Source organism: Natrix helvetica, assembly GCF_964273705.1.
Source record: "Natrix helvetica genome assembly, chromosome: 5".
NCBI classification, from domain to species: Eukaryota; Metazoa; Chordata; class Lepidosauria; order Squamata; family Natricidae; genus Natrix; species Natrix helvetica.
In genome coordinates this window covers 151,043,900-151,057,774 of record NC_138551.1, presented here as the reverse complement: position 1 = coordinate 151,057,774, position 13,875 = coordinate 151,043,900, and the positions used below count along the sequence as shown (strand labels likewise).

General features: G+C 44.0%; 2 protein-coding genes across 2 annotated transcripts in view; both read left to right on the top strand.

Annotated features, from left to right (window-relative positions):
- TTC34 (tetratricopeptide repeat domain 34) overlaps nt 1-13,875 on the top strand; it is a gene marked incomplete at its 5' end in the record, with an annotated part of 233,841 nt that overhangs the window by 49,957 nt on the left and 170,009 nt on the right. The window lies entirely within an intron of this gene.
- LOC309393175 (transcription factor HES-5-like) lies at nt 3,669-7,956 on the top strand. Its single transcript, XM_081955084.1, has 3 exons — nt 3,669-3,797; nt 5,190-5,370; nt 6,452-7,956. Exons 1-3 carry the CDS (start codon nt 3,723-3,725, stop codon nt 6,694-6,696), a joined length of 501 nt encoding a protein of 166 aa, XP_081811210.1. The 5' UTR covers nt 3,669-3,722; the 3' UTR covers nt 6,697-7,956.

Sequence of the window (13,875 nt, the reverse complement as noted above, 5' to 3'; positions counted from 1 at the left end):
GGGCGTTTGGTGGTGGGAGGAAAAGGTCAGCCCTTTCCCACATCCCACAGGGACTCTGCCCCACAAGCCGGCCTTTGTTTCCCCCACTGCCAGCTATTTACGTGCAAAAGAGTTCCCCCCCACCCCAAGCCCCCTCCCCAGCTTTTCAGAGTTAATAAAGCAAGAAATAATAAATCCCTCTTAAGGCCCTGGAGGGAAGGAGGGAGGGGGGGCGGTGGGAATTTGCACGAGGCAGGATAAAAAGGCTGGGGCGTGTGGATTTGGGCAGTGGGGAGGGGGACACACACACGTAAACCCAATCAAGAGACTGAGCCTTATACCAAGAAACGTTTTGGGTGGGTGGGTGGGAGCGCACGGGGAAGGTGGAAATGAGGAGGGGAAGCGTGTGAAGCCGCCTCCGAGCCTTGGCGAGGGTCTTCCCCTGCCACCCATAGCCATCCAGCCACCGGTTGGCATGGCATGGCAGGGCTGACTTTGTGAGGTTGGCATTGTGCAATAAGAAGCGATTGGATAGCTGTTGGTCTGTACTGGTGTAGGGTTTCCTGCCTGAGCAGGGGGTTGGGCTAGAAGACCTCTAAGGTCCCTTCCAACTCTGTTATTCTGTTCTGTTCTAATTTTCTTTTCCGTTCTCTTAATTTCTCTTCTCTAATTCCTTCTCTTCTCTTTTTTAATTCATCTTCTCTTCTCCTCTTCTCTAATTCTTTCTCTTCGTTAATTCCTCTTCTCTAATTCCTTCTCTTCTCTTCTTTAATTCCTCTTCTCTTCTCCTCCTCTTCTCTAATTCCTTCTCTTCTTTAATTCATCTCCTCTTCTCTAATTCCTTCTCTTCTTTTCTTTAATTCCTCTTCTCTTCTCCTCCTCCTCTTCTCTAATTCCTTCTCTTTAATTCATCCTCTCCTCTTCTCTAATTCCTTCTCTTCTTTAATTCCTCTTCTCTTCTCCTCTTCTCTAATTACTTCTCTTCTTTGATTCCTCTTCTCCTCTTCTCTAATTCCTTCTCTTCTCCTTTAATTCTTCTTCTTCTCTTCTCTAATTCCTTCTCTTCTCTTCTTTAATTTCTCTTCTCTGCTTCTCTCATCTATTCCCTCCTCTTCTATTCTTTAATTCCTCTTCTCTTCTCTCCTCTCCTCTAATTCCTTCTCTTCTCTTCTTTAATTCCTCCTCTTCTCTAATTCCTCCTCTAATTTCTCTTCTCCTCTCCTCTAATTCCTTCTCTTCTCTTCTTTAATTCCACTTCTCCTCTTCTCTCCTCTAATTCCTTCTCTTCTCTTCTTTAATTCCACTTCTCCTCTTCTCTCCTCTAATTCCTTCTCTCCTCTTCTCTAATTCCTTCTCTTCTCTTCTTTAATTCCTCCTCTAATTTCTCTTCTCCTCTCCTCTAATTCCTTCTCTTCTCTTCTTTAATTCCACTTCTCCTCTTCTCTCCTCTAATTCCTTCTCTTCTCTTCTTTAATTCCACTTCTCCTCTTCTCTCCTCTAATTCCTTCTCTCCTCTCCTCTAATTCCTTCTCTTCTCTTCATTCCTTTTCTCTTCTCTTGGTATTCTGTGGCTTGGCACCACACAACGCCAATGGGACACGGCTGCCCACCTGCAGGGGCTTTGGGTGATTCCCCTCCTCACCCAGAGCGGACCGGTGGCCTCTTCCGCTCCTTGACTTACAACAATTCACTTAGTGGCCACTGGAAGTTACAACGGCGCCGGAAAAAAGGGGACCTCGGAGCTGGGTGGAACTAGATGACCTCTAAGGTCCCTTCTCTCTTCTTTGCCCAACCCCTCTGTTTCCACTCCTCTGGCAATTACCCCTAGCTCACTTCTTCTGCCTACTTCCCTGATCTTTCAACCAGCTTCCCCAGCTACTTTGGCTCCCCCCCCCCGCCCCCTGGCATGACAAAAAGAGACTCTCTGCGCCCACGCAGCCAGTAAAATGGAGGGTTTTCTTCCTGTCCTCTGTGTGTTTGTGTGTGTGTGTGTTTTTCCTTGGCGTCTGCATAGTTCCACCCCATCTCCCCCCCCTTCAAGGAACCACGTGTTGTTTGCGGTGGGGGGGAGCATAGATGCTCCCTCAAAGGCTGGGTGGGTTTCAGCTCATCCGCCTTTCCCACACTCCCCCCTCGGCGTTGACACAATAGAAGTGTGCCTTGGCACCATCGGAGACATTAGTAATAGTGCTTGAACCTCAATGGGGGTGTGTGGGGGGGGGAGGGAGAGAAGGCCCTGTCCCAAAAGACCATCTGGTTAGTGGTAACAATCCCACATGGCCAATTGGACGTGCTTTGATCTGCCCCGCGCGCGCCGTCCCTTTAAAAGATGGTTTTATGACTTTTTTTAAAAAAAAGAGGCGTGGACTTCAAGTCCCAGAATTCCCCAGGCTGGAGGGATTCTGGGAGTTGAAGTCCACGCTTCTGAGTAGAATGGAATAGAATAGAATAGAATAGAATAGAATAGAATAGAATAGAATAGAATAGAATAGAATAGAATAGAATAGAATAGAATAGAATATGCAGAATAGAACAGAATAGAAAATAGAATAGAATAAAACAGAACAGAACAATTGAATAGAAAATAATAGAATAAAAGGCAGGATAGAATAGAATAATAGAATAATAATGGAATGGAATGGAATAGAATTTTATGACCTTTCTTATTCTATTCTATTCTATATTTTATTATTCATTCTATTTTATTCTATTCTGCATTCTATTCTATTCCAGTTCCAATTCTAATTCTGTTCTATATTTCTATTCTATTCTTATTCTAATTCTAATTTGAAATTCTAATACTATGCTATTTCTATTCTATTCTAATAGAATTTTGAATTAGAATAAGAATTATTCTATTCTGCATTCTATTCTATTCTTATTCTATTCTATATTTCTATTCTATTCTTATTCTAATTCTTTCCAATTCTATGCTATTTCTATTCTATTCTATCCTATTCTGTTTTCTGTTTTCTGTTTTCTGTTTTCTATTTTCTATTTTCTATTTTCTATTCCATTCCATTCCATTCTATATTCTATATCCTATATCCTATATCCTATATCCTATATCCTATATCCTATATCCTATATCCTATATCCTATATCCTATATCCTATATCCTATATCCTATATCCTATATCCTATATCCTATATCCTATATTCTATATTCTATATTCTGTTCTATCCCATTCCATTAAATTCTATTCTACTGGTTTATTAATACTTGGTATAAACAAATTGATCCAGGCAATATACTGTTTATCAAGCACTCAAGTATTTTAAAGAGGAAAAATATGCATAAATAAAATCCCCCCCCCCCACAAAAAAAAAGAAAAAGAAGGAATGCTAGAGATCCCAGATCTAGGGAAGCGTTGCTGCTTAGCTAAGGGGGATTGGGAGTAGAGATTTGATTTTTCCCAGAGATTCTGGCACTTTGGGCCAGGGGGGCCTTTGTCTCCCATCCCCCAGAGGCAGAAGGTAACTCTCCCCCCCCCCCCCCCAAGGCATTGAAAATCAGTCGAGCGTGCGTTGAAACGGTGCCTCCCCTCTGCCTCCCCACCACGAGCCGGGATTGGCCGGGGCGAGTGTGGGAAATGCCAACTCGTGTGAAACTCACGGCGTTTCCCCAGCCGAGGATGGGTATAAATAGAGGGATGGAACTTAGGAGTTTCCATCCAGCTGGCTTCTGACAGCCTGCCCTTCTCGCTCTCTCTTTGCTCCCTCCTTGCCAACCGACCTGAGAAATGGCCCCCGCTGGCAACGCCCGATGCCACTTGCACCTGGACGGGGAGAAGATGCTGGCCAAAGAAAAAAACAAGGTAAGTTGGGGTCATCCCTAGAGGTTTTGTAAAGAAAGAAGGGAGGGCCGTTTGTCTGGAATGGTAGGGGGTTTTCCTGCCTGGGCAAGAGGGTTGGACTAGAAGGCCTCCAAGGTCCCTTCCAGCTCTGTACTGATTGACTGAAATGGTCTAGGGTCATCCCGCTTGAGCAGGGGGTTGGACTAGAAGACCTCCAAGGTCCCTTCCAACTCTGTACTGATTGATTGAAATGGTTTAGGGTCTCCTGCTTGAGCAGGGGGTTGGACTAGAGGACCTCCATGGTCCCTTCCAGTTCTATTCTGATTGATAGATTGATTGATTGATTGAAATGGTCTAGGGTCTCCTGCTTGAGGAGGGGGTTGGACTAGAAGACCTCCAAGGTCCCTTCCAGCTCTATTCTGACCGATTGATTGATTGATTGAAAGGGTCTAGGGTCTCCTGCTTGAGCAGGGGGTTGGACTAGAAGACCTTCAAGATCCCTTCCAGTTCTATTCTGATTGATTGGTTGAAATTTTTTTTAAAAGCCACTGGGGGTTGGACTAAAAGACCCCCAAGGTCCCTTCCGACTCTTGTTAGTCTGTAATTCTGTTAACATCTGGGTCTCTGCCCCAGGGATTTCTGGCTGGTTGTCCATCCAGGATGGCTCTTAGCAAGTTAATAGATAAATTAAAAAAATATCAGAACAGGATACGATTCAGACATACAGTTCTTTGAACAGGGGCAGGCAGCAAAATGTTAAACCTCAGCGTGTTGGGAACAGGCAGGGGAAGAAAGGAAGGAATGAAGGAAGAAAGGAAGGAAGGAAGGAAGGAAGGAAGGAAGGAAGGAAGGAAGGAAGGAAGGAAGGTTCTGCAAGGGGAAAAATTGTCCACTTGTAGCTCTTTGGGGAAGGATGTTTGCCCAGTAGAATCGTGAAAACGGAAGGCACCTCAGAGGTCATCCAGTCTCACCCCCCTGCCCAGATAACAGCTTGGCACTAGTTATCCTCTGTTCGAAGGCCTCCCCTAAAAAAAAAAAACACAGAAAAATATAAACTTGATTGCAGGAAACATAGTATTTTTTTAAAGGGAGGAAAGTCCCCCCCCCCTTTCCTTAAAATCTCACGACTGCTGCTTCTTTTGTGTTTAGCTTGAAGTTTTAATATATATTTTTTCCTCCTTCCTTTTCCCTTCTCTTTTTATCTTCTCTTCTCCTCCCCTCTAATTCCTTCTCTTCTCTAATTCCTTCTCTTCTCTTCTCTTCTAATTCCTTCTCTTCTCTTCTTTCCTTCTCTTCTCTCTTCTCCGCTTCTCTCCTTTAATTCCTTCTCTTCTCTTCTAATTCCTTCTCTTCTCTCTTCTCCTCTAATTCCTTCTCTTCTCTTCTTCTTCTCTCCTCTCTTCTTTCTCGCAGCTGAGGAAACCGGTGGTGGAGAAAATGCGCCGTGACCGGATTAACAGCAGCATCGAGCAGCTGAAAGTTTTGCTGGAGAGGGAATTCCAGTCCCACCAACCCAATACCAAGTTGGAGAAAGCTGACATTTTAGAAACGGCTGTCAGCTATCTGAAGAAACAGCATCAGATGCAGGAATCAGGTAAATGCAAAATTGAGATGGACATCTAAGGGCCCCCCTGGTCTTTCTATTTAGATGCACGGTGTATAAAGGAGAAGGGAGAGGAGGAGTGAGTTTTAAGCCTCTGGGGGGGACATCTAAGGGCCCCCCTGGTCTTTCTATTTAGATGCACGGTGTATAAAGGAGAAGGGAGAGGAGGAGTGAGTTTTAAGCCTGGGGGGGGGGGGATTATAAAATCCCAATTTTATTCTTTCTCACAGTCTTGCAAGAAACAAGATGATGGGGCAGGGCGGGTGGCAAATTAATTTAATAAATAATAACCGTAATTCCTGGCAAGGAAATGAGAGCTTTTTTTGTGCTTCGCTGCAATTTAAACTTTGGAAATGTTCCTTTTTGAGGTTCTTTGGTTTACAGACATAACAAACCAAGAAATGTGTTTGCAAAGGAATAACAGTTTCCAAGGCCGTAATCAATCCTCCTCCTTCCTGCCTACCTTGTAAAGGTGTTGGGAACAGCCCCGGAGCAAAATTACAGCCTCTTTCTTTGGAGCAAATCATCCTCTTCTTTTAAAGACCCCCATAATCCCTTGCAGGGCGCAGTCTTGGGCAACTGAATGGAGCGGAGTGTTTCCTGGCCAGTTGCCCTTCCTGTCACCAGAGCGGAGTTTTTTTTATTCGGCAGATATATCCACATTTTGTCCAGAGTGAGAGAAATACCTGCCTCTACCAACCATGTTTTCCCGAAAATAAGACCTCCCCGGATAATAAGCCCAATCGGGCTTTTGAGCACATGCGCTAAAATAAGCCCTCCCCCGAAAATATTGCAACAGGGCAGCGGCCCTGAGGTGGCCACGCTTGCCGAAAGACCTCCCCGAAAATAAGGCCCAGCGATTATTTCGGGGGTCAAAAGTAAATAAGACCCTACCCTGACACGGTAGGATCGAACTCACAGCCTCCTGATGGTGAGGGAAGCGCTCCGCCTCTGAGGCCATCGTGCCACTCCTTTGAGCAAATGTGACTAATGCAACGGAGCATATTTGCAAAACTTCTCTCGCTTCCAAGCCCGAGACTAACCGTGGTCCATCTTCTCTTCTTTTTTCTAGGCGTGAAAAACCCCGAATTCGATTTCCACACGGGTTACCTGCGCTGCTTAAGGGAAGCCTTCTGTTTCCTCTCCTTCTGCCAGCCCAAGAAGGAGACCCAGGCGCGACTGATCAAACATTTTTGCAAAATCCACACCATCTCCGACGCCACCTTCTCCCTCCTCTCGTCTCCTGCGCCCAAGAAGCCCTCGGCCGCCAAGAAGCCCACCCCGGCGGCCTCAGCCTTCATCTGGAGACCCTGGTAGAGCTGGTGGCTGAAGACCCCCTGAAGAGGTCATTGGAAAAGCCCGCTCGGCCCACCAGTTAGGAAACCATGGATTTCCAACCAGGAGGAGAATTAGGGGGGGGGGTTCCTCCCCCGTTGTTGGGGGAGGGGGGTAAAAGAGAGACCCTTATCTTCCCGCCGTTTTTTCCTTCATAGTGAAGGGATGAGTTCTGCAGGAACAGAGAGAGAGAGAGAGAGAATTATAAAGACCCCGGGCTCTATCAAACCCAGTGCGTTTAGGGTCTGGGGGCTTCGCGTCCAATCTGGGAGCTGCTTTGCAAAGGGGAGTGGGGCCCGGAAGGCTGTGGAAATCTCTGGGAATGTGATGTCCTTCGGAAAGAAGGGGGCTTTGGGGTGGGGAGGTTTTAAAAGGAGTAGTTTGTATCAAAAAAGTTTCTTTTCCTTCCTTCATCATTTCTTTCATCCCTCTCTCCCTTGCTTCTCTTCCTTTTTGTTTCTTCTTTTATCTCTTTTTCTTTCTGTCCTTCCTCTCTCCCTCTGCCTTCTCCTTCCTTCCCCTTTCCTGCTTTCTCCTTTCTTTCTTTCTTTCTTTCTTTCTTTCTTTCTTTCTTTCTTTCTTTCTTTCCTTTCCTTTCCTTTCCTTTCCTTTCCTCTATCCCTTTTCTTCCCTGCTTCCTTCCTTGCCTCCTTTCCCATTCTCCTGCCTTCTCCTTCCTTTCTTCGTGTCCTTCTTTCCTTCCTTCCCTCACTTTTCTTCCCTGCTTCCTTCCCCTTTCTCCTGCCTTCTTCCTTCCTTCCTCTCTTGCTTTCTCCTTCCTTCCTTCATCTCCTGCTTTCTCCTTCCTTCCTTCTTTCCTTCCTTTCCTCCCTCCCTCCCTTTCCTTCCCTGCTTCCTTCCTTGCCTCCTTCCTCTTTCTCCTGCTTTCTCCTCCCTCTCTCCCTTCCTATCTTTCCTTCCTTCCTTCCTTCCTTCCTTCCTTCCTTCCTTCCTTCCCTCCCTCCCTCCCTCCCTCCCTCCCTCCCTCCTCTAACCCTCCCCTTGTCCCATTTTTAAGGAACTCCTGTCCTGAAAATTCTGTACTCCCTTGGGAGGTGGACTTTATAAAGTTTCTTTCGTTTTTGTCAGAAATCTGCTCGCCTTTTGTGAAGGCTCTGTGTGCTTATGTATCTTTAATAAGGAGAAAAGTATACCGTGGGTTATACCACAATTTGCTGGCTGGAAGTAACCGGCCAGAAAACCTTGTAACAATAGAGGATGCTTTCAGATTATTGCTGTGGTTTTAATTCCTCTGATGCCAATTAAATATATGTATATATAAAGATATATATATGTTTACACAACATGCGTGCGTTGTTTGCCTCTCTTCCTTTCGGATTCCCGAATAGTACATCCAACCAATGCAAAAACACAAAGGATCTTTGGAATGGAAGTGTGAGGGGTGGGTGGGTGGGTTGTGGTTTTGGGGGTAGACTGCTTCTGTACATGGCAGTTCCATTGCTGGAGCAAAACCATTCTGTTTTTTGTTTCTTGCAAAGTCCAAAGGGGAGGGGCACCTAAGATGCACCTAATGACATCAGTTCACACCTGGTTTCCCCCCCTCCCCAAATTCCCTAATCTTGAAAATCTTGGTGTTTTTTTTTTTTTTAAAAGCAATTCTAGCTATCCAGTTGGATGTAAGGTTATAGAAATTCAGATACAATAATACAATAATACAATAATACAATAATACAATAGTAGAGTTGGAAGGGACCTTGGAGGTCTTCTAGTCCAACCCCCTGCCTAGGCAGGAAACCCTATACCATTCCAGACAAATGGCTATCCAACATCTTCTTAAAGACTTCCAGTGTTGGGGCATTCACAACTTCTGGAGGCAAAGATAGTTAATGGCAATTGTTTGCCAAGCTTTATTTCCAGCTTGTGATCTAGTTGTTGACTTTAAAATATTGTAATTATTTCTTATTCCGTTCTTGGGAGGTGCCAAAAACATCTCCTTCCTTGGTCCCCTGCCCCCCCCCCCCAAATATTTTGTGTTATGGGGCAGCTAAGGGGTTCCAGCTAAATGGTGGAATGAAGAATCATGGATTCAATCAGATTTTGGGATTATAACTTCACAAGTTCAATTATAGAATCGCTGAACCATCACAATGGGGGGGGGGGAGGCTTGGAGATCATCTAGCCCAACCCATTGGCAATTCCTCTAGCGGCAATCTGGGAATAACAACCCACTTTCCTGGTTGGGAGGCGTGATTAAGATCCACATCCGAGCCAGGATTTTCACAGGATTCAATAAACCTTGTTAATGATATCAACCCATTCCTTCCAAAAAAAAAGCCAACACAGTTCTAGGCTGCATCAACAGAGGGATAGAATCAAGATCACATGAAGGGTTGATACCACTTTATAAGGCCTTGGGAAGGCCACACTTGGAATATTTGCATTCAGTTTTGGTCGCCACGATGTAGAAAAGATGTGGAGACTCTAGAAAGAGTGCAGAGAAGAGCAACAAAGATGAATAGGGGACTGGAGACTAAAACATATGAAGAACGGTTGCAGGAACTGGGTATGTCTAGTTTAATAGAAAGAAGGACTAGGGGAGACATGATAGCAGTCTTCCAATATCTCAGGGGTTGCCACAAAGAAGAGGGAGTCAAGCTGTTCTCCAAGGCACCTGAGGGCAGGACAAGAAGCAATGGGTGGAAACTAATCAAGGAGAGAAACAACTTAGAACTGAGGAGAAACTTCCTGACAGAACAATTAATCAGTGGAACAGAAGTTGCCTCCAAAGGTTGTGAATGCCCCAACACTGGAAGTTTTTAAGAAGATGTTGGATAACCATTTGTCCAAAATAGTATAGGGTTTCCTGCCTAGGCAGGGGGTTGGACTAGAAGACCTCCAAGGTCCCTTCCAACTCTGTTATTCTATTCTATTCTATTCTATTCTATTCTATTCTATTTCTGAATTGATCAATATGATTTATGAAGTTACCAAAATAGCAGCAGGGCAGGCCGAAAAACAGACTCCAGCGCACCAAATTAATTAATCCTTGCCAAATTTAAGATGCTAAGGCATATTATTAACCCGTTTTAAGTTACTATGCCTTAGCATGAACCATTTTAAGAGGTATGGACTTCAATTCCCAGAATTTCCCAGCCGGCATAGGAAATTCTGGGAGTTGTAGTCCCCCCCCCCCCATCTTAAAATTGTTAAGGTCAAGAAATACTATTAAGGGAAGGGCATTGCTTAGATTATTCCCGATGGGTTTAAGAAGGCAAAGTGAAATGAAAATGCCTCCTCAATTAAGTGTTGCATTAAAATGATTATTATTACTACTTTGCACCTCCCATTCCCTCTAAGCATTTTTTCTTTAATTTGGGCCAGGGACTTCAAGGAAGTAATCACTGAATCCTAAAATAGGAGAGGTTCCTGGAGGCCATCTAGCCCAGCCCTCTGCCCAGAGTAGGAATCCCAATTCAACGAAGGAATCATTGAATGGATGGATTGGGAGACAACTCAGAGGTCATCTAGTCCAACCCACTACCGCATCCCTGACCAATGGCCACCCAAGCTCTGATAAGACTCTTCCAGACAATAGCAGCATAGCGTGCCCTAAATACAAACCCCCAAAAGAGATTTGAGGAACCCCAGGGTGCTAATTCCAACTCTGGGAAGGTGACTTTGGATTCATTTTTCAGCCTCTCCCACCTCGCAGGGTTGATGTGAAGCTAAAATGAAGGGAGGTCTGCCCCAAGTATCCACCTTGTGTTGGGGGGAGAGATGGAGGCAAAAATGTTTTTAAAATAATGTAGAGAAGAAGGGAAGGAGAAGGAGAAAGAGAAGGGGAAGGGAAAAGGAAGAAGAAAGGGAAGGAGGAAGGAGAGGGACAGAGGTGAAAGGAAAGAAAAAGAAGGAAGGGAAGAGAAGGAAGAAAGGAAAGGAGGGAAGAAAGAAGGGAAGGAAAAGAAGGGAAGGAAAAGAAGGAAAGAAAGGAAAGGAAAAGAAGGAAGGAAAGGAGGGAAGAAAGAAGGGAAGAAAAGGAAAGGAAGAAAGAAAAGGAAAGGAAAAAAGAAGGAAGGAAAGGGAAGGAAAAGAAGGAAGGGAAGGAAAGGAAGGAAAGGAGGGAAGAAGGAAGGGAAGGAAAGAAAAAGAAGGAAGAAAAGGAAAGAAAAGAAGGAAGGAAAGGAAAATTAAATTATAAAAAATAAGAGGGATAAGATAAGACACAGAATTCTCTAAAAGTAGGCGCAACCTCAGAAGCTGAGAGGTTTCGCCTGTTTGCAGTGCAAATCCCATCATCCTTGGCCCTGCCACCTCAGACCGATGGGAGCGGGAGTCCAAATCACCCACTACCTTGGCTTTACGCCTTGTTTTATTTTACTTGAAATGCCTTTAACCTCCGCTGATTCCCACCTTTTTCTCCCCCTCCCCGCTTTTTTCCTGGGGTTCCCGGGGGGAGGGAGGGGTGGGGGTGGATGCGATCTTTATGACGTTGACCCCTTCCGCCCTTGGAGGCCCTTCTGGACAATAGACCCCTATTAACCCCCGGCCCCCGACCCACCCACCCCATTGTTCGCCAGGGCATTTCCCACACTTTTTGGCAAGCCTTGAAACTGTTCAAAAGCGGGACCGAAGAAAAAAACGTGCCAAAGGGTTTCCATTCACCCCCTTGAAAAGCCGGTCTGGGAAGATCAAACTGCTTTTCGGAAGACCCTTTGGGGAAACCTGGGAACGGAGCCCCTCCCCTAAATAACTTCCCCGGGTCAGTTTCACCCCTTCTCAGTCAGAGGCAGCGGCCGTTTTTTTCTACCTTTTGGTCCGAGAGGCTGGAGAATTCCTCTCCCCCCGCCCTTAATGTCTCTTTCGGTGGCTTCCCTTTTCTGCCTTTTTTTAACCGAATAACTGAATCGGAAGGGACCTTAGAGGTCTTCTAGTCTCACCCCTCCTGCTCACGCAGGAGACTTTATTATTTTGGACAAACAGCTGTCCAGTCTCTTCTTAAAAATGCCCACTGATGGAGCCCCCACAACTTCTGAAGGCAAGCTGTTCCTTCCATCCATCCACGTATCTTGTCTGTCTGCCTATCTATCTATTTCTATATCTATCTATCTATCTATCTATCTATCTATCTATCTATCTATCTATCTATCTATCTATCTATCATCTATCATCTATCTCTATATCTATCTATCATCTATCAGATATCTATCATCTCTCTCTCTCTCTCTCTCTCTCTCTCTCTCTCTCTCTCTCTCTCTCTCTCTCTCTCTATCAGATATCTATCATTTCTCTCTCTCTCTCTCTCTCTCTCTCTCTCTATCTATCTATCTATCATCTATCATCTAGCTATCATCTCTCTCTCATCTATCAGATATCTATCATCTCTATCTATCTATCCATCCATCCATCCATCCATCCATCCATCCATCCATCCATCCATCTCTATCTATCTATCTATCTATCTATCTATCTATCTATCTATCTATCTATCTATCTATCTATCCTCTCTCTCTCTATCCATCCATCTTCTATCATCCATCCATCATCTATATATCATTATCATCCCATTATCTATCTATCTATCTATCTATCTATCTATCTATCTATCTATCTATCTATCCATCCATCCATCCATCCATCCATCTATCTATCTATCTATCTATCTATCTATCTATCTATCCTCTCTCTCTCTCAATCTATCCATCCACCTTCTATCATCCATCCATCATCTATATATCATTATCATCCATCTATCTATCTATCTATCTATCTATCTATCTATCTATCTATCATCTATCAGAGAGATAGATAGATATATAATAGATGATAAGTAGATAGAGATCTATCATCTCTCTCTCTCTATCTATCTATCCATCCATCCATCCATCTATCTATCATTCATCTATCTATCCATCCATCCATCCATGTATCTTGTCTGTCTGTCTGTCTATCTATCTATCATCTATCTATCTATCTCTTTCTATTATCTATCTCTGTCTATCTGTCTATCTATCTATCTATCTATCCATCCATCCATCTATCTATCCATCCTCTCTCTCTCTCTATCTATCCATCCATCTTCTATCATCCATCCATCATCTATATATCATTATCATCCCTCTATCTATCATCTATCTATCATCTATCTATCATCTATCTATCCATCCATCCATGTGTCTTGTCTTCTGTCTGTCTGTCTATCTATTCTATCTATCTATCATCTATCTATCTATCTATCTATCTATCTATCTATCTATCTATCTATCCTCTCTCTCTCAATCTATCCATCCATCTTCTATCATCCATCCATCATCTATATATCATTATCATCCATCTATCTATCTATCTATCTATCTATCTATCTATCTATCTATCTATCTATCTATCTATCTATCATTCATCTATCATCCATCCATCATCTATCATTATTATCCATCCATCTTCTACCTACCTACCTATCTAATCTACCTATCTATCATCTATCATCCATCCATCATCTCTCTCTCTCTCTCTCTCCATCTATCTATCTATCTATCTATCTATCTATCTATCTATCTATCTATCTATCTATCTATCTATCTATCTATCATCTATCATCCATCCATCATCTCTCTCTCTCCCTCTCTCTCCATCTATCTATCTATCTATCTATCTATCTATCTATCTATCTATCTATCATCTATCTCAGAATGGTAGGGTTGGAAGGGACCTTGGAGGTCTTCTAGTCTGATCCCCTGCTCACACAGGAGACCCTGTATCATTTAAGACAAATGGCTGCCTAGTCTCTTCTTAAAAACTTCCAATGATGGAGCCCCCCACAACCTCTGGAGGCAACCCACGGGTTAAATGTTGTGAAATTATAGAAAAACAGAATCGCCAAGTTGGAAGGGACCTTGGAGGTCTTCTAGTCCAACCCCGTTCAAGCAGGATATCCTGTACCATTCTGTTCAAATGACTGTCTCCAATCTCTTCTTTAAAACCTCCAGTGTTTCGCTTTTTTTCCCCCCAAGAGGCAACTGGACTTTCTGGTTTTTCTTTGAAGACGTTTCGATTCTCATCCATGAAGCTTCTTCAGCTCCTTTGGCATAGCCATGACCTGGATGACTGACAATCTCCATGGATTCCAGTGTTTGGGGCACTCACAACTTCTGGTGGCAAGCTGTCCCACTGGGGAATTGTCCTCACTGTCAAGAAATTTCTCCC

Bases quoted from the DNA above. Each gene is read 5' to 3' on its own strand.
- LOC309393175 (XM_081955084.1), top strand. From the start codon at position 3,723: ATGGCCCCCGCTGGCAACGCCCGATGCCACTTGCACCTGGACGGGGAG. The intron at 3,798-5,189 runs GTAAGTTGGGGT...TCTTTCTCGCAG, and splicing joins TGGCCAAAGAAAAAAACAAG to CTGAGGAAACCGGTGGTGGA. The intron at 5,371-6,451 runs GTAAATGCAAAA...TCTTTTTTCTAG, and splicing joins GCATCAGATGCAGGAATCAG to GCGTGAAAAACCCCGAATTC.